Source organism: Staurois parvus, unplaced genomic scaffold, assembly GCF_062004578.1.
Source record: "Staurois parvus isolate SC_StPar_1 unplaced genomic scaffold, SC_StPar_1.0 ptg001090l, whole genome shotgun sequence".
NCBI lineage: Eukaryota > Metazoa > Chordata > Amphibia > Anura > Ranidae > Staurois > Staurois parvus.
In genome coordinates, this window is record NW_028318886.1 from 2,683,041 (window position 1) to 2,704,144 (window position 21,104).

At 44.3% G+C, this 21,104-nt stretch overlaps 1 protein-coding gene across 1 annotated transcript in view; it reads right to left on the minus strand.

Annotated features, from left to right (window-relative positions):
* Nucleotides 1-208: 208 nt before the first annotated feature.
* Nucleotides 209-21,104, minus strand: part of ATP6V1B2 (ATPase H+ transporting V1 subunit B2) — a 61,037-nt gene continuing 40,141 nt past the window's right edge. The window contains exons 9-14 of the mRNA XM_089658724.1: nt 20,892-21,015; nt 18,482-18,632; nt 18,286-18,368; nt 18,104-18,208; nt 8,840-8,969; nt 209-2,987 (exon numbers count right to left, since the gene is read on the minus strand). Coding sequence (XP_089514850.1) covers nt 2,845-2,987; nt 8,840-8,969; nt 18,104-18,208; nt 18,286-18,368; nt 18,482-18,632; nt 20,892-21,015 — 736 coding nt within the window. The 3' untranslated portion in view covers nt 209-2,844. The remainder of the gene's footprint in view (nt 2,988-8,839; nt 8,970-18,103; nt 18,209-18,285; nt 18,369-18,481; nt 18,633-20,891; nt 21,016-21,104) is intronic.

Sequence of the window (21,104 nt, forward strand, 5' to 3'; positions counted from 1 at the left end):
AGAAAGGTAACAATATTTAGTCACAAAGTAAGAAATCCATACTTTTTAAACAGTAAATATGATGAATTGATAAGGAAGTTGGTACTCTTTCAAAGGCAGAACACATAGAACCAGTTACAATCCTAATAGGCCTTGCTGGTCATGTACTGGTTGTACTGCTGTAGCTTCATGTCTGGTCTCTATGTTGCAATGAGAACTCCATGACACATTGTTCTTTCTAACATAATATTTATTTAGATATGCTGTTCTTCAATAAATGTATACACCGTTTACAGATGGAATGGACCAACTATTGCACCAAAATTCACAAACATCAAAATCTGCCCCACAGCAGAAGACAAGCCGCCTGGGAATGTGGGGCACAGGGCTAACTAGAGCAAAGGAAGAGACGCTATCAGAGGTGGACAGAAAAGTTTAATAACAGAAGCTAGATCATACCAATCACATGAGCCAGAAGGAATGGGCAGCAATCGTCCCAGATGGGAAACCTAACAAGTTCAATGAAACCTAAGTACCTGCATAGACTAAGACTGGCAATATGTGGCAGTCCAGCAGCTGTGAGACTACAAGTCCCAGCATCCTTCAGGAAAGGCAGGGTCTTGGATTCCACAAAAAAAACAAACAGCCACAAGTTGCCTTGATGTATATGGACTAACAACTTTAAAATGTGTTACCTCACATAAAACAGCTATCAGACCTCAAAAGCTTTTAATCAACAGCTGAATTTAGGATATTTCCACCAAGACAATTTAGCCAGCCTCTTCTCAGCCTGAAATGGATGAAAACATTGACAGCTGTTCAGTTACACCACATAAAACCAATACATGGTGCCGATTTGGTAAAGGAACAGAGGCTGTTCACTCTGCAAAATGAGTGTTCAGTTATATTAGGAAACAGGTTGAAGTCGTGTTCACTTAGCAGTTAACAGGTTTGCTTGCACATGTTTGGATGACTAAAGTAAACACAAGATTCACCTTAAAGTGTTACTAAACCCAGAGCCCTGCATTCACTATATCTGATCTCCCACAGTACACAGAACAGGGAAATGCAATTATTTTAGTAAATATAAACTGCTGGACAGTGCTGATTGTCCCTGTGCTGATCACATGCACTCTCCCACCCCCAAAAAAACCTAGCAATACACACCAATCTGAGCATGTGCAGCTTGCCCCCATAGCCTTTGTTCGAGATATTTAAGAGACACTAGAAGGGGAGAATCAAAGAAGATAGGATCAAACATCCTTTTTACACAATGCGGAGGATCAACTCCTTAGGTTCCACAGTGAGTATAACAACAAGCATGCTTTACTGCATATACAGACTAGATTTAGTAACACTTTCAGCTGGCCATACACCGTTTCATATTTTGTTCAGCCTGCAGGCTTAAAGGAAAAAAAAAAAATCTAAGATTCCATCACCCACACTATACAGCACCAAAAGGATGAATCCCTCTGCTGGGCTATTGCAGTGGTCGTTAGAATACCTGGATAGTCGCTGCATCTGACTGGATGCAGCTACTATTCGAATTTTTCACTTAGCTATTTCGATTTTTCAAATCGACTGATGTCAGTGGGAGGTGGCTGACAAGGCCACCCAATGAGCAAGTTTCAGCCAGTTCTTCAGGAACCGGACGAATTTCAAACAGTGTGTAGCCAGCTTTATTCACTAAGCTAAAGGAACGTCACCTTGCTGAGGACGCCAAGTGTATTATTTGATTAAACCCCTCTGAAATTCTTCAGTGGGAACAATTTTCTCTAACTATCTGCGCAAGGCAACAGGTGTTTTTGAGGCCTTTCACAAGATCAGCTTAGTTACTTCTGTTGAGAAGTAATGCATTAAGACATCTAAAGCGTAATGAAAAAAATACATAAAATCTATGTGCACATCACTGCACAATAAATAACTTTAGTGCCTGAAAAAGCGCCAGTCAGTGCTTCACCGCATGAAACTGAGGCAATCAATACTAGTCGTTCTGTAACATCTTCTAATATGTATTTATAAAGCATTTCACTCTCAGTGTTGGAATATTACACACAACAGTAAGCAGCTTGATGGAAGGTGAATTAATGTTTTGAGGCCCAACTCCAGAATAGAAAATCCCTCTGATTTATTCCCACTCCCCTGGAGCACCAGCACCAAATATATTTTAGTTGTTTTCAGTCTGGTCACATGACATCATGGGTCCTTTGCCTCCTCAGGCAGTAGGTGGGCCCTGAATGCCATAGACTGAAAAAAAAAAGGCTTGACTCTGCTCTCTGATGAGTTCTCCCATGAAACCAGGGTGGTTTGTGGACAAACCCCCAGGGGGTCTATAATTGATACCCTGGGATCACAGGAGGATACTGGACATTATTCAACCTGGAAGATGATTGACACTGTATCAGTGGACAGTGTAAAGGGTAAGGAGGATAGGCTGAGTATTCCAGCAAGAGTGGCTTTGGATTTTTATTGCAGTGGCTTGTTTTTTTTTTAAGCTGGTGTTGGGATTTAAAGTTATATCCAACTATGAGAGTGCTGCATTTCCATAAACAAAAAAAAAAAAAAAACGAAATGCAGAATATAATGTTAAACAACATTTCCCACTTTACAAACACATACTGTGTACCCGGCACCCATGTTGGCAGCCATTCTGGGGATTTTTCAAAGAACACAGCCATTCAGTATGCTAGAAACTAGCAGCATATTGGTTTGCCCAAAAATGACTGTTTCCACAATAAATGGGTGACAGGTACACTTTGAGAGAGACCATTTCTGCCCTTTTCATTCAAGGGGCTCCATAAAAGACTGTAAACTGTGGGGTGTGGGGCGGCTGCAGAATGATGGCGGGGAGGGAAAGTGTGGATCTCAGTGCTTGGCGGAGGAGTCTCGAGGGTAGAATTCTGCCAAGGTGCTTGCAGGGATTCTCTTGAGCATTTCTTTGGGGAAGATTCGAAGGAGCTGCCAGCCGATGTCCAACGTCTCGTACACTGTGCGGTTATCATACGGACCTGAGGAAGCAAGGAAATTGTGTGAAAAGCGTGCTGGGAAACTGGTCAGGACATTAAGAACATAACCAGAAGTGAAGAGCAGACAAGATAGTACTACTAGACTATGAAGTCAACGCAAGTCAATTGTCTTAATTGCTAGGACTAGGTTATTCCTCTTATTCTGCTGCATGAAATGTCACTTATTGACTCAGATTGTGTCTAAAGATAAAAGCATGCACATAACAGTTGTGTAACATTCTTAAACTGCTGTTTACTGACACCGTGTGGCAGCTTGTTAGAACATTGCTCTCCTACTCTTAAAATACCTATCAATTGGGTTCTATAGCTTAGGACTTATGGGGTTAATAGTGGGCCACGTCAGACCCCCCTGGTGCCCTTGCTGCTCCCATCCATGTGTACCAAAGCTGCTATTATCCCTTAACGAGCCACTCGTTGCCTTGGCAACTGACTGCCACCCACGCGCATACACATCCCCCATGTGACAGTCCTTCGCAAGCTATTTAAAGGAGGGCTGAATAGCAGGATCTGCAGTGATAACCGGTGATGGCTCAGGACCACCCGGAGCCACCCTGCTGCCAAACTCAATTTAACTCCTTCTGTGTTGCATAGAATGTCTTGCAAAGTCACCACATACAGAAATAGCCATGGTAAACGTGGCGTGGCCTCTGACACAAATTTACATCAATCATTCACTGTCAACATTTCTGACTGCATTACATAGAATTCTTACAAAATCCACCATTCAAAAGTTCTCAGAAACAATTCCCCCTTTAACAGGGATAAGCAAAGCCCAAAAATACCCTGTAAGCTTTAAATAGAGCCATTAGCTGGCAAGAGGTGCAGGGTCACAAATAAGTACAGTTTATGTGTGGGAAAGTGAGAAGCCATAAACATAAGAGAAAGATAAAACATACTGAAGTATCTGCTCACAGAACATCTCTCACATCGCTCCAACAAATGCTACAGCTGAACATTTCCAAAACTGTCAAGTGAAGGTTTATGTTTTCTGTCTCTTCAAACATGCCCATTTGTTGCTGATCAATGGTTTTGTACCTCATGGATGACGGACCAAAAACAAATTAGCACTTCTGACTGCCTCTATGCTTGTTTTGAGTCAGGGATTTCAAGTACTGCAGCCATAGGCAGTCAGGCAGAAGGCATTTTCAGGTGGTAATTTGAAGCAGCTTACACACAGACCTGTCACAAATCTGGACAATAAAACTAAAGGAATATTTCAAACACACGATCGCACACTGAAGAGGTCACTCGAAAGGTTTTATTCCACCAGCACAGAGCTCTAAAGCAAGTGGGGGCTGAATAAAGCTTTATGAGCAATGACATCAGAGTGCAACCCTATGGTCAGATAGTGACAGCGAAATGCAGTGCAGGAAGGCTCCCTGTGGTCTGCTCACCTGAGATGTATGGAGACCTAAAGGAGGATTCTTATGAATCTGCAAACTGAAGGATTATTTTCCTTAAAAGCATTGTGGCTATGTAATGTAATTTTTAATGCAAGTTTTACTCAACAGGCCTGCTGTAAACGTAAGCCCTATACCTGGGCAATACAGATCAAGCATTCAAAAAATGCAAAGGATTACCTTAAAGCAGAGTTAAACCCAACTAGTAGAAAACTGTGAGCAGGCGGCTCTTTACTGTAGAAGAGCCATGCTATGTCTCTGCTGCAATGATGTATGCTTACCTACCTGTTTGGAGTTTCCTACTGAATGCAGATTGAGCTGTGTGTGCGACTGTCTGCAGAGTCATTAGCTAAAGACCTCCAAACTTTGTGTGGCCTTCAGATTAGCACAACACCAGTACATAGAGAGCTCCATGGAATGGGTTTTCTTGGCGAGTAGCTGCATCCAAGCCTTACATCACCAAATGCAATGCAAAATGACAGATGCAGTGGTGTAAAGCACACCGCCACTGGACTCTAGAGCAGGAAACATGTTCACTGGGGTAACGAATCACGCTTCTTGGTCTGGCAATCCAATGGACATGTCTGGGTTTGGTGGTTGCCAGGAGAACAGTACTAGCCTGACTGCATTGTGTCAAGTGCAAAGTTTGGAGGAGGGGGGTTTATGGTGTGGGGGTTGTTTTTCAGGGTTTGGGCTTGGCCCCTTCGTTCCAGTGAAGGGAACTCTTAAGAAGTCACCATACCAAGAAATGTTTGGACAATTTCATGCTCCCAACTTTGTGGTAACAGTTTGGGGATGGTCCCTTCCTGTTCCAACATGACTGCTCACCAATGCAGAAAGCCAGGTCCATAAAGACATGGATGAGCGGAGTTTGAGGTAGAGGAACTTGACTGACCTGCACAGAGTCCTGACGTCAACCCAATAAAGCACCTTTGGGATGAATTAGAGTGGAGACTGAGCCAGGCCTTCTCGCCTGACATCAGTGCCTGACCTCACAATTGCGCTTCTGGAAGAATGGTCAAACATTCCCATAGACAGACTTTTAAACCTTGTGGACAGCTTTCCCAGAAGAGTTGAAGCTGTTAAAGCTGCAAAGGGTGGGCCAACTCAATATTGAACCCTACTGACTAAGACGGGATGCCATAAAAGGTCATGTGTTTGTAAAGGCAGGCGCCCCAATACTTTTGGCAATATAGTGTATGTTAGCCAGTTCAAACAATACAAATGCTATCAGTCACAACCAAAATGAAAATCACCAGCAATCTCACTGTGCTTATTCATCATTTGCATTCAGGGAAGTGTGACACAGAAAAGGGTGAATCTCTATTCAACTGAAGAGGCCTGGAAAATGAAAGGATAACTGGATAAGGTACCCACTTTATTAGAATAATTTTCTAGAGGGTACCGAAGGATGGTGGCTTGCTGTCAGCATTACACACTTTTCCCTGAAGTAGTTTTTTTTGGGAAGAAAGTCTTTCTACATGTGTGGGGAATGTCATGTCTACCTGGCTACAAGAATCGCAACTTATGTAGTATAAAACCAATATAAAACACTACGTTATTTACATAGTAGTGTAAAATGTGGTGTGTATATACGTCATATTTGAACAAGTACTTACAATTGCACAGTAAAACACACAAAAGACTGGATAAGGAAGAGATCCATGTTACCTCCTCTATACGAGTATACAGTCTACATGAATTTTATAAAAAATTATATGCTTTACAAATTTGTAAATTAGTGCTTAAGTGCCTATATAGGTTCTTTCATTCGAATATGAAAACCTGTTATATAATTTGGTATTACAGATGGCTGCTCTTAGTCCTGGTTCACACTGAATGTGACTTAGAAATCAAGCGACTTCACTCGAAATCGCACGATTTCAAAGCTGCATGTCAATGCGACTTCAGGTGTGACTTTTGCAGACATATCTGTGCGACTTCCTGCAGAGATGTCTATGCAAGTCGCACCTGAAATCGGCAAAAGTAGTGCAGGAACTACTTTTCAAATCGGTGCACCGATTAGAACGGTTCCATTGCCGACCATTGGATTTGACTTGTCATGTGATTTGACTGGTCAAATTGGTTGACAAGTCGCATCAGTGCGAATGGGGGCTGTGTGTCTTTGTAGAACAAAGACAGTCTCCTTGTTCTACAATATTTGGGAATCTGGAGGTTGGTCAAACGGATATGGTGTTCCTGAGATAACAGAAAATAAAGGATCTTGTTAAAAAAAATAAATAAATAAAAATGAATAAGGCTGCTTTCACACTGATCCATTTTTCTTCCGCTTTTGCGTAAAAAAAAAAAAAAAAAAGTGTAACCATGTATTCCTATGGAACGCATCACACTGATCCATTGCAGACCCGGTCTTGCTTGCTGCATTTTTGGTGCAGGTTTGGTGCGGTAAAAAAAACCCCACACCTCTCTATTGAAACCAATAGAAAACGCATCAAAAACGTACCCGCGGTGCATTTTTAGTGTGGTTTGAGTCACGTTATGTTAAAAACACACCACAAATGCAGTAAAAACACCTATGCGATTTTGCAGAGTATCAGTGTGAAAGTAGTCTAAATGTGCTGCTTGAACATTTTTGCTAAATGCCTAGACTTGGGATGGTAATACATGGCAACTGTCCAGTTCTGGGATGTAAAATGCCCCTGTATCATCAAGAGGTCAGATCCTTGGTACACCTGCCATGTGTAAGGATGCTTTAATCTCTACTTTCTCTTTTCTAAATAAAACTTTCACTGTGAGCCAAGGTGGTAAGTGGCTTCCTTTTCAGCCCTGGTTCACACAGATTTGGTTTTTGATGCATTTTTAACTACTCTGACTCGCATGACATGGCAAATAAAATGTTTTCCAATGGAGGGCATTCATATATATGCAGTAAGGAGACTGTTTTGAAAAGAAAGACAAAAAAATCGCAGCTGTACCAAGGCTGCAAGAAAAACTCATTGGAATTTAGGCATGAATCGCACTTGAAACCTGAATGAATTTACACCGCATATGTCTAAACCTAGCCTCAGAGAACACCGCTGATTATATATATATATATATATATATATATATATATATATATATATATATATATATACATATACACACACATACATACATATACACACACACACATATACACACACACACGTGATTTAGCATTTTTTGGGGGTGGGGGTGCATGCGCTCCCTACCCGCGCCGCCATTCGCGGGCACAGCTGTCAATCACCGGGTCCTGGCCAGTGATTACTTGCCGGTGCTCGGTGAATTCCGAGCATCTCCGACGGGGAGGAGAACTGTTTGTAAACAAAACAGTTCTCCTCCCTGTCAGCTCAGGCACACAGTGAAGCACACAGACAAGTTAACCCTTTGATTGCCCCTCATGTTAAACCCTTCCTGTCCAGTGCCATTAGTACAGTGTCAGTGCTTTTTTTTAGCTGTACTGGTGTCACTGGGAATGTCAGTGACACCAAGTCAGTTCCCTTCAGTGTCAGAATGCCTCCCGCAGTCCCGCTAAAAGTTGCTCATCCCTGCCATTCCTAGTAAAAATAAAAAATCCCAGTATATATTCTGCCATTTATAAATGCTATAACTTTTGCGTAAACCAATTAATTTACGCGTATTGGAATTTTTTTTAGCAAAGACATGTAGTAGAACACATTTTGGCCTAAATTTATGACGAAATTAGATTTTTTTTACTGGACATGATTAATAGCAAAAAGTCCAAAATATAGTTTTTTTTTCTCAGAATTATTTTTTTATATAGCGCAAAAAACCCCCCAAAAAAACCCAAAAAAAAACAAAAACAAAAAAAAAACGCACGGGAGATCAAATACCACAGAAAGAAAGCTCAATTTGTGGGGGGGAAAAAAAAAGACATAAATTTCATTTGGGTGCAGCATTGCATGACCGCGAAATTGTCAGTTAAAGTAATGCAGCGCCGTAATGCAAAATATGGCCTGGTCAGGAAGGGGGGGGGGGATCCTCTGGAGAGCAAGTTGTTAACATCTCTTGATGAGAATACTGTGTTGACTCTTCCTTCCTATGCTACTTGGTGGCCAAATCAGGAAAAACAGATTAGCAAGCTGCAAAAGAAAGTCATCATTATTATGTATTTATTAATTACAGGTACTATATAGTACCGTCAATTTACACAGCGCTTTACATATATATTGTACATTCACATCAGTCCCTAACCCTCAAGGGGCGTACAATCTAAGGTCCCCAACTTACATTCATACATACACATACTAGGGCCAATTTAGAAAGGATCCAATAAACCTACCAGCATGTTTTTGGAGTGTGGGAAGAAACGGAGTACCCGGAGGAAACCCACGCAGGCGCAGGGAGAACATGCAAACTCCAGGCAGGTGATGTCATGTTTGGGACATAAAACACAGAACGAGTACTAATCTTGGATGTCCACACACTTACCTTGGGCTATGAAGTTCTTCTCAAACTTATGTAGGAACTCTAGGTACAGAAGATCATCAGAGGTCAAAGCTTCTTCACCTACAACTGCCTTCATGGCTTGGACATCTTTACCAATAGCATAACAGGCGTACTAAGGAGACAAAAGAAAAATGGACCACTCACATTTCTGTACCAACTATACAAAGATATGGGGAGGCAGAAAGGTGACCGAATTTCCAGCAATAAACAAACGCACACATTCTACAATCAATGAGATCTCCCAGACTGTCATGTACTGGTATAATGCTGTAAGATTCATCTCAGTATGGGTTCAGCTTTTTTTTTTTTTAAGTTTTTCTTTTGCTTTATTCAGTATCTGAAGTAATTAGCAGACACAGCTTACATGCATCAGATATAGGGGGACATTGTGGAAACTATACTTGCGTGCAGTGTACATGTCTGCAAGGCTCTTGTATACGCAAAGCAAAGTAAGTTGAGACCAACAAAGCCTTGGCACAAAACTATCAAATCACAGCTGTGCCCAGAAGTTTGAGTGACATCAAGGCCCAGGAAGGAAGGGAGGCATCAGATAGAACACAGAGCTTTTGGGTCTTCAGCTGCTTGAATGTTACTCTTGCGCATGTGTCACATCGCCAATGCACAGCGAGCAGGCCATAAATGCTGCCTGAGCTACGCATGCGTGGCATAGATCACATTACCTGCTGACAGGCAAGGGGGACATTTATGACAAAGAAGACCTCTAGGGTTTCTTCTGTTATAAAAGCCCTGTCACTGCATTTTCTAATTCATGACTTTACTATCACTTCAAGGGTATCTAAAGCTAAAAACCTCTTTAGTCTTGCATAGACTAGTTAAAACCCCATCAAGTATTTTTTCCTGCCTGTGTCCTAATTTAGGAGATTTTCCTTCAACTTCATGTCTCAGGCAGAAGAAAGATCATTTCAGACAGTTGTCATTTGAATAAGGTTTATCTCAAATTTCTGTTCCAGAGACAAGTCAATATTTTTGCTTTTCCTCACTTTCAGTTCCAGTGATAATAGCCACTAAGACAGACTGCATTTCTCAAATGGGGATGCAGCAGCAATTAAAACCCTTTCCTACTCTATCCGCAATTTGAACTTAAAGCAGAACTAAACTCGCCAATATAAAGTGGTTGTAAACACATACATATACCCAGTGAACTGACTGGCCTCAGGTGATAAAAAAATTAACTCCTCTTACGTAAGTTGTACCTGTTTATATGTGGCCATATCTTCTTATCTTAAATAATTTTTACAGCCTGTCTGAGCTTTCAGAGGCAGGGGGCAGGGATCTGACATCACACACTGCACAGTTCAGTGAGGAGAGATCTGATTGGAAGGAAGGTACACCCCCCTCCACACAGCAAACAGGAACACATGCATAGCTGAGGCTGTCGATCACATGCTGTGTGTACTGGAGGGCTGCTCCCCCACCCCCCTCCATCTCATGTAGGGTGTCACCTCTGGAACTCCCTGCCCCAACCCATCAGATTATCACCTACTCTCCTCTCCTTTAGGTGCACCCTGAAAACCCATCTCTTCAGGGAAGCCTACCCCAACCCCTGCTAACTTGCCGACCTCCTCCACTCTTCCTACCACTCCATCCCCCACAGTTATCTCCTCCTGTACCACTATCCCCTCCCTCCTAGATTGTAAGCTCCAAAGAGCAGGGCCCTCAATCCCCTCATGTTTTGCATTGTATTGGTATTGTTCTGTCACATGTTCTGTCCCCCTTTGTAATGTACAGCGCTGAGCAAACTATTGGCGCTTTATATATACTGTATAATAATAATCTCATGAAGTCAGGAAAGTCTTTCATCAGTGAATCATGAAGACAGCAGAGGAACTAGACTGCATTCTGGATAGAGGCAAGTAAACACTATATAAATATGTGATTTATTAATTTTTCATGTCAGCAGCTTACACTTTAAAGTAGTTGTAAACCTCAGACATGAAATATGAACAAGGCATATCTATCTATAGTGTGTACTTGTATCTGTCCAAGCACCAGAGCACTAAGTGGTATTTCAGTCTGCGGTCTCATTCCTCTGCTATCTACATTACTCAAATTCTGACACCGGGAGATAAAAAGGTGACAGGCTAGGGACCTTCAGCACACAGAAGGCGATTACCAGCCTCAGCTCTGTTTCAGTGTGAAGGGGGGTCGTCCGTTCCCTCCAATTAGTTCTCAGTGCTCTTATACAGTGTGTAATTGCAGCTCCCCATCACTTGCTTTGTGAGAATCCTTTATCATCTCCAAGTTTTACAAGGATGTACAGGACAAATGGCTGGAACAACTTATGCTGGAGGATTTGTTTTACCTCAGTATCACCTGAGGCTAGTCACTTCACTGGGTATAGGGTAAGGTTTACAAACACTTGTGAATTATACCTATCAAAGCTTTTTGTACCCTCAAAAAAAATGTCAAGTTGTGAAATGGTTGACATGTACAGCACCCTGACAACTGCAATGCAGAGGCTAAGATGCCAGCTTCCTTGGTTTTAATAGGCAAGAAAGTTTAGTTCAACTTTAAAACTAATCAATTAAAGCCACTTCCAAAAAAACGTTTTCAAGGAATGCTGATAATTGTCAAAATGACAGTGTGCTTATATCAGTTGTCAAGCACCTTTCAAACTCAAATAACTGGTGTCACTGCTGATCACATGTGCAGCACTATGGCAGTTGCGGATCAAACAGAGGCCAAGATGGCACCATCTACAGCTATAAAAAGGATAGGAGATAGGATTTTTTCAGATTCAGCAACAAAGCACCACTTGCAGATCTAAAACTTCACTTAAGGGAAACCCTGTTCAGAACTATTATTGGACGTTTTCAGCATGACACATAGATCTGTAACCATGATGCTTTCAATTAGGCTTTGAAGTCCGCATTCCAGAAAAAGTCAGAGCGCTGGTTCACACCACAATTTCTGCATTCGAGATGTGTTTTTGCTTATGCTTTTACATGCATTTTTTAATGTGTTTTCATTGCATTCCAGTGCATTTTTCTTTTTGACACTTAAAAAATCTTAGGACAATGTGCGTTCCAGTGTGTTTACAAGCATTCCAGTTCATATACATGCGTTTTTCTGCGTTCCATACAGAAAAAAAATGCAGCAGGTCCTACTTTTGTTGACTGCATTGGAACTGATTGCACTGGTGTGAGCTAGGGCCACTGGAATACATTGAAAGCACTGTACATGCGTTTTTGATGCAGATTAAAAACACACTGGATTGCATCAGCGTGAACTAGCTCCTGAGGGTTGGTTCACACCAGATGCTTCCAAGTGCGTTTTTAAACTGTATCAAACAGGCATAGCCTGCTTCTTTTCATCTGGAACACAGTAAAATGCACCAGAATGCACTGGAATTCACATTGTCCTTAAGACAAATAAAAAGAGTAAAAATGCATTGGAACACATTGAAAACGCATCAAAAATGTGTATGCGGCGCTCGTGAGCAGCAACCAGGATGGCTGCTTTCTAAATTCCCGCCTCGGCCGCCGGACACATCGGCCGATCTTCGCCCTCCAGGGGGGGTCCCCCTGTTTCCTCTCTGGCCCCCTGTCTCCCTGGTGCCCTGATGGGCAAAAAAACGCCGGCCGCCCGTGCCTCCAGCTCCCGGCGGGCCGCTCCGGAGTTTGCGGCCTACCCGCCGGAGATCGCGGCTGAAGCCGCGGCCTCGATTTTTGGCCGGCCGCCGGACACTTCCAGGACCCCGGCCGCGGATTCGCGGCTCCCGCCGGGGACTTCAGATAGAGCCCCAGACGCAATTTTGGGTCCTTTGCTGTCACCATCCATGGGTGGGTCGGACCCTGGCAGTGGGGAGGACCTGGCACCAGAGCCATCCCTGCAGTCTCCGATCCCATCCCTGCGGGATGCTGAGCTCCTACGCCGCTTTAAGTGCATGTTGCAGTCTGAGTTGTCCTCCGCTACCTCCAAACTGGCCGATCGTCTTTCACGGGAAATTCAGGAGTTGGGCAATCGGACGAATGACCTTGAAGATAAGATGGACGCGGCAGTCACGGTCATGGAAAACCACGAACAGGATCTGTGCGACCTCAAGAAAGAATTGGCGGACACGCTACTACAGCTTGAGGATTTCGAAAATCGTTCCCGCCGTGGCAATCTGCGGTTAAGGGGTATCCCGGAAACGGTCGCAGATCTTACTTCTACTGCTACTGCTCTGTTCCAGGAGCTGACACCCGCTATTCCCATAGACCGGCTTGAATTTGACCGCATACATCGTGCATTGGGCCCCAGACGACCGGAGGGGCCCCCAAGGGACATTATCATCAAGTTTACGTATTACCGCACTAAGGAAACTATCCTCTTGGCGGCTAGGAACAACCCTGACCTCAGCTTCCAGGGGCATCGCTACCAGCTCTTTGCGGACCTCTCCCAGACCACTCTTCAGAAGCGCCGCCAGTTGAAGCCCTTCACTTCGGTCCTGGTGAAACATCGTATTAAATACGCCTGGGGCTTCCCGTTTCGCCTCACCTTCACCTACCAGGGCCGCAGTCACTCTGTGGCTACGCCGGAGGAGGCCCATTCTCTCCTGGAGTCCTTGCGCCTTCTTTCGCCTGATTCTGCGGATCGGAGCCCGGCTCATTCATCAGGATCTCCACGCCACGGTCCGCTTGCTATTGGAAGCGGAAATTGCTAGCTGCTTTATGGGTTTTTCTGCCGAGCGTGTTGCGTTGATATCGCCATGGCCTCGCCCCTTTTGAAAATACACTCACAGAATGTTCAAGGCTTCAATTCGCCTCAGAAGCGGGCTAAAATCTTTCATCACCTTAAATCGCAACAAATTGACGTGGTATGTTTACAAGAGACCAGGTTTTCGCAGTCCTCCGCTCCGCGTTATCTTTCACCTCACTATCCCACCTTTTACACGGCCTCGGCTCCTGAGAAGCGTCGGGGTGTACTGATAGCTTTTAAACGCAATCTTCCCTTTGTCTGTGCTCGGAATATAGCGGACCCCACGGGCAGGTATTTGCTTTTGCAGGGCACTATCTGGGACCAGGAGGTTACTTTTGTCTCTTACTACGCACCCAATCGTTTTCAGGATAAATTCTTTTCACATCTTTGCACCATTGTTTCCCGACACTCCAAGGGTCTCATTCTTGTTTTGGGGGATTCAAATGTTACTTTGGATTCCACGTTGGATAGGCGTTGTGCACGGGGGGCGGCCCCTTCCCATGACTTTGTGCTGGAGGAACGTATGCGCTCTCTTTTGCGGACAGCGGGGCTAGCGGACGTCTGGAGGGAGCTTCACCCGACTGAACGCGACTTTACATTTTATTCCAGTCCTCATGATAGTTTTTGTAGAATTGATCATATATTTATGCCGGTTCAGCAGCTTCCCTTGGTCCGGCGGATAACTATTCCCTCCTCACCTTGGTCGGATCACGATCCCTTGGTACTTCTCCTTGCCCTCTCTGGGTCAGAACGGCGCCCTTTTCATTGGCACATCAACGATTCTTTATTGACCACTCAGGCTACCTGCCAACAAATAGAATTTTTCTTACGTACATACTTCACGGAAAACTCGGGATCGGTCTCCTCGGCAGTGCCCCTCTGGGAAGCGCATAAGGCCACGGTGCGGGGTCATGTTATACAGCTGGCGGCGGTCCGGAAGCGGGAGCGGGAGCGCCGACTTTTGGAGCTTCATTCTCTCCTGGCTTCTGCGGATGCGCGCTGGAAGTCGTCTCCATCCGCAGCCCATAAACGCGCTCGGGACGCTTTGGCGACCGAATTAGACTTACTTGCCTCTTCGGAGGCGGAACGGGCTCTGCGTTGGACCAAACACAAATTTTATTCCTGTGCTAATAAACCGGGCCCGATGCTGGCTAGGAAGCTCAATTCCGTGGGGAAACCCCATAAACCAATCCGACTGCGACTTCCCACAGGTGGATGTACTTCTAATCCCCGGCAGATTGTTTCCCGATTTTCGGACTTCCTTTCGCGCCTTTACACTACGCCTGATCCCTTCCCTGTGTCTCAGGCAGAGGCATTTTTTCAAGATCTTCGTCTTCCGGGATTATCCGAGGCGGCACAGGTGGCCCTCAATGCCTGTGTTACCATACCGGAAGTGCTCCAAGCCATCAAATCTTTGAGGTCCACCGCGGCCCCGGGTCCTGATGGCTACTCCGGTCTCTATTATAAGAAATTCTCGGTCCTATTGGCACCCTTCTTGGCTGCCTATTTCAATGAGTTACGACAGGGCTCCTTGCCCTCCCCGGACGCGCTTAGAGCACATATAGCCATGATTCCTAAGACGAACGAGGATGTACAGGAACCGCAAGCCTTTCGGCCCATTTCTCTTCTTAATGAAGACCTGAAGATATTGGGCAAGATTCTTAGCTCTCGCATCAATAACTATTTGCGTAGCCTGGTCCACAGGGACCAAGTGGGGTTTATCCCTGGGAGGCAGGCGGGTGATAACGTTCGTAAGGTGGTCCATCTTATACATCTTCTGCAACAGCGGAAAATCCCGGGATTCTTACTGTCCTTAGACATATATAAAGCTTTTGACTCTCTATCCTGGGAATATCTGCGGTTTGTGCTGTCTCGTTGGGGTTTTGGGGATTCTATCCTTTCTTGGATTCAAGCCTTGTATTCGTCTCCTTCGGCCTCCGTTAAATATGCTGGATATTTTTCAAACCCCTTTCCTATTGGGCGAGGGACGAGACAGGGCTGCCCTTTGTCCCCGGCGCTTTTTGTACTGGCGCTTGAGCCGCTGGCTTTAGCGCTCCGGACCGATTGCAATATATCGGGGGTTTCATACGCGGGACAGGAGTTTAAGCTGAATCTTTTTGCGGACGATGCCCTCTTGACTCTTACTAAGCCCCTGACGATGCTTCCTAATCTGCAACAGGTTCTTGAGCGCTTCTCTTTGATTTCGGGTCTCCGTATTAACTTGGATAAGACTGTCGCTCTTAATATTACTTTGGATTCCGATTTGGTTTCACGCCTTCAATCCTACTTCCCTTATAAATGGGCTTCCTCCTCTCTTGAATATTTGGGCATCCGCTTGACCCCCACCTATGACTCCCTCTTTGCTGCGAATTATTACCCATTGCTTAGTTCTTTATCTTCTCTTCTGCATTCCTGGCAATTTCCGCACCTGTCTTGGATAGGGCGGGTTCATTCAGTGAAAATAACTGTCCTGCCGAAATTGTTATATTATTTTCGTACTCTCCCGGTGCGGGTTCCCCCTCATTTCCTTCGGTTGCTTCAGGCGAAGCTTATGCGTTTCATCTGGGCCAATAAGCACCCCAGAGTATCTAGAAATACGCTCTTTGCTCATAGACTCCAGGGTGGCCTTGGGGTGCCCAATGTAACTAAGTATTACCAGGCGAGCCAGATTGCCCCGCTGTCTATGTTGCACGCTTCCTCTGACGTCCCTTTCTGGGTCTTGCTGGAGCTACCTAACTGTGCCCCTATCCAACCGTCGGCGCTTCTATGGCTTCCCCCTGCCCTGCGCCCTATATCGCTGAGCCCGATGTTGCTCCATGGCTTACGAGTCTGGGACTCGGTACGTTGTTCCAGTGGCCTGATGTCACCCTTTCTGCCTTTGCTTCCAATTGTTAACAACCCTCTTTTCCCACCGGGTTTAGATCACCCAAGGGCTTTCTCTTGGTGGGTGGCTCATGGGTTTTCACAGGTACGACACTTTTTGGTTTCTCGGTCCTTCCCTACCTGGGATCTTCTTCGGGAGTCCCGGGATGTTCCCCCGGCGGAATTTTTTCGATACCTTCAATTGCGGCACTGGCTACTCTCGCTGCGGAGCACTTCTTCTTTTCCATACCAGAAATCGGCCTTTGAACAGCTTTGTCAGCAGCGCCCGGGCGCCCCGGGCCTTATCTCCCTCCTTTATGCAGCCTTGAACAGACGCCCGTTGCATACTTCTCTTTCATATGTTGTTCAGTGGGAGCGTGACTTGGGGGTGGATGTGGATCCGGAGGACTGGAATAGGGCCTGGTCACTCATAGCTAAATGCTCATTCAATACCACCACGCTGGAGGCAGCCTATAAGGTATTGTTTCGTTGGTATTGGGTTCCGGCTCGTTTGGCCCAGGCTAATCCCGCTTGTAGTGATCGATGTTTCCGGGGTTGTGGCCATCGTGGCGATGTCTTGCATATCTGGTGGTCATGCCCGAGACTGGTCCGTTTTTGGTCTCGTGTATTTGGCCTCCTTTTCACGTTGTTTCATCTATCCATACGCCGGGATGCTCGGTATGCCTTGCTTCATTGCCCCATACCGGGTCTCTTTGCTCATCAGCAGAAGCTGGCATCCTATTTGTTTCTGTCGGCCACCAGAACGATTGCTCAGGCCTGGAAGAGTCCGTTTGTCCCTTTTCAGGGGGTGCGGGATCGTATGACCAATATGATGCTTAATGAGCAGATGTCGAGCATATGTAACGACTCCCAATGTAAATTCTCGAAAATATGGGAACCATGGTTGCAATATGCCTTTCCCACGCTTCCTTTGGCTAGTATGGGGATGTACTGGCGTTAGGCATTGGCGTTTGATGGTGGCGCTCCTGGATCTCTGCCTCCTCTTCTCTTTTTTTTCTTTTTCTCTCCTCTTATTTCTCTTCTCTTTCTTTCTCTCCATTTCTGTTAGTTTTTTTTGGGTGATAGTTGACAGTTGCCTTTAATTGCAGTTAGAATTTCATTACCGTCATTGTAACCTATGTGCCATTGAAGGCCCCTGCGTGGGCGTACCTTCTGCCTTGTTGAAGTTAGAGCACTGTTTTTCTTTTATTATTATGTTTTTTATTTTATCGGTGCAATTGATAGCCCCTGTGGGGGCATGTTTTGTCGCCTCTGTTTTATACTGCTTAAAACTAATAAAAACTATTGAAATACAAAAAAAAAAAAAAAATGTGTATGCAAAAGCACATCTGAAACACAGGAATTATGGTATGAACCAGCCCTGCGAGTTTCTGTATCTTCAAATCCCCTTTCTTACCAGCAAATAATCGGGCAGATTTGAAAAGTGAGATGAACCTTGCTTGTTATTATGGTCTTGAATACATAAAGAGGAAACACCTTAAAATATATTCCTGGTAATTACACCTTGAAACCCAAGTTAGCCTTTCAGTTAAGAGCACTGTATGTGTTCAGATGGCAGTGCTTAGACATTTTATACAGATTCACCCCATAAATTGGTTCTGGGACACATGCTGCACAATGAAGACAAACCAGTACATTAAGAGGCATGAGGATCACACTCACCAGCTGGTTGGACACATCTGAATGGTCCTTTCTGGTCATCCCTTCACCAATGGCAGACTTCATCAGACGGGAGAGTGAGGGCAGTACATTGATAGGTGGATAGATCTAAAAATGAGAGAAGGTCAACAACCATTCTGTGGGTATAGACACAGATCACAAGATATTACTCTATTCCCTTTTACCTGTCTGTTGTGTAGTTGCCGGTCTACATAGATCTGTCCTTCTGTGATGTATCCGGTCAAATCAGGGATGGGATGGGTGATGTCTGCAAAAAAAACAAGCAGTGTCAGAAATTCTGTATGTCCAATATTATTTCATGCGTTCTCTCTACCACATTCTGCAAACTATTCTCTGATAATATGTATAGCACACACTGACCATCATTAGGCATAGTAAGGATGGGAATCTGTGTAATTGAGCCATTCCTGCCCTCCACACGTCCAGCTCTTTCATAAATTGTGGCCAAGTCAGTGTACATGTAACCTGGAAAACCTCTTCTACCAGGGACCTCTTCTCGTGCTGCTGACACCTGGTGGATAGAGCAAGAATAGCAGATTTTCAATACCAACTTCGTATCTCAGAGTGGCTACTATACAGCAAGACACATTGCGCCACTTGTTGCCAGAAATGGCTACTGCTGAAATTGCATTTAGTAAACTTAACTATGCGTGAATGGTGCCTAAATTCCAAAACATACCTGTCTTGAGAAAAACTCAAGGACCCCCATACTGCACCCTTCTGATAGAGTACCATATTAAAGTGGAACTTCACTCAATCAACATTGACTATTTTAATCCTTATGCTGCTAGTATTAGTAAAGAGATAGGAAAGTATATCATATTTACTTGTTTTAAACCTTTTCACATTTCTTCAGTTACTTTCTGGTTTCCAGGTCTAAGCAAATTACATCATACATCCCAGGTGCCTTTAGAAGAGGAGGAGAAGTTTTCTCAGCTAACAACACCCTCTTGCCTGCATACCTGAGCTAAGGGCAGATGGATTCCAGAAAGAAAATGCTACATGAATCCTCTACCCAAGTTGGCCACATCCATAAACGCTAGGGGGTGTTTTTCAAAAGTGATTTCTCAGCAAAATAAAGCATGAAGATATTGATGGAGGAGGGAGTTTGCTTTGAATATTAAAAAATAATTTGGTTTGTGTTCCTCAGATGCAGTTTAGTTCCGCTTTAAAGCACGCTATACTAGCAAGAGTTGGTTACACAACAGTGGCTGTCCGATATATAACTATGTCAGAACTACACAGTGTTTGTGAACACAAATAGTATCAGCTGCTCTAGTGACATCTGGGATCCCACATGTTAGGACTAGGACTAGACAATTCACTTCACACTGGTAATCTTAATGGATATTAATTCCAATATATTAATTTTCTCTAAATTTAAAACGTGTAATTTTCAGTTTAAAAATTTAGCCCCTGCTCCAGGCTACAATTGAAAGGGAACACACTGAGGAAGAGATGCTTGCTTCACTTCATTTTACTAGTTAGACTTCTACTCAAAAAGCTGTAAAATGTTATACCCTCCCTTGCAACTAAGCCATCATTTTATGCTGCTGTATTGTGAAAGGACAACAAACCTTTCCATGAAAATACTGACTTCAGCTCCATCAAAGCAAAAGTATACCTTTCATAAAATGGCTAGCTTTATCAACAGTCTCAAGCACCAAGTCAGGCTGAGCCAATAACAGAAGCCGTGCAAATTGTCCACCTAAAACATTATGGCTGGCACCGGACTTTAAGGCTTTTATATTGCTAAAGGGAAGTTCAAGCTCCTTGGCTCTTAAATTGCCCCCTATGTTATCTCAACAATCTTCTGAGCTTTAGTTTGCAACATTGGCATAGGAACACTGGCTAGCAATGCACTAGGGGGCATCCTAGTTTTGTAACCAGCCAGTGCCATGTTGGGTTTTCTTGGTAACTCATGTGAACTAAAGTACATAAAAAGTGTGTAAGGACAGTTATTGTATGGGCATTGGATTGCAAGCTCAGATGTGAAAGTCCTAAAAAGCACTGTATTATAGTTAAAGTGGTTGTAAACTAATACATATACCCAGTGAAGTGACTGGCCTCAGGTGACAGATACAGAGATTAAACAAATCCCCTTACATAAGTTGTACCTATTTATCTGTAGCCATTTCTTCTGCACATGAAGTGACTCATGCAGATAGAGGAACAAAGCAGCAGACAGAAATTACATTTAGTGCTCTGAACTGAGAAATACACACTATAGAGATATATGCTTTGTTCATCTTTCATGTCAGAGGTTTACAACCACTTTAAAGAGATATGTGAATTCAAAGATATAAAGTGATTGTAGAGGTTTTTTAACATTTAACCCTGTTATACTTCCCTTCTCTGTGCAATGGTTTTTACACAGAGCAGGTCTGGTCCACCTCTTCTGGGGTCCTCCGCCAGTGTTCCTGGCTCCTCCTCTCTTCTGACTGCCCCCACAGCAAGCCATTTTCTATGGGAGCACTCATGAAGGCTCGCTCCTGAGTCCACTGGCACACGGGCTGGCTCGATTCCACCCTCTGCTATCTTTTCATAGGCTGTGATTGACAGCATCAGGAGCCAATGGCTTCCACTGCCTCATTGGCCAGCGAGGAGAGAGTGGGAGAGAGACGCTGCTCTTGGGCACAGCGCTGGATGGAGAACGGGCTCAGAGTATTTGTGATGGGGGACCAGAAAGTGAGGTAAAAACCTTCTACCTTTAAAATCTCTTTACACTTCTGGGATACAAGTGCAAGTACAATTATTTTGAAAAGCTTACCTCTCTCAGGGCTTCAGCATAAGAGCTCATGTCAGTCAGAATGACCAGCACATGCTTCTCGCATTGATATGCCAGGAACTCGGCAGTAGTGAGAGCAAGACGAGGGGTGATGATACGTTCAATGCTGTGGGCAACACACAATATGAACTGCATGACCTTTTCCTATTAAAGAACCTCAGTAAATCAGCAAATACCCTTTAATCAACAATGAGG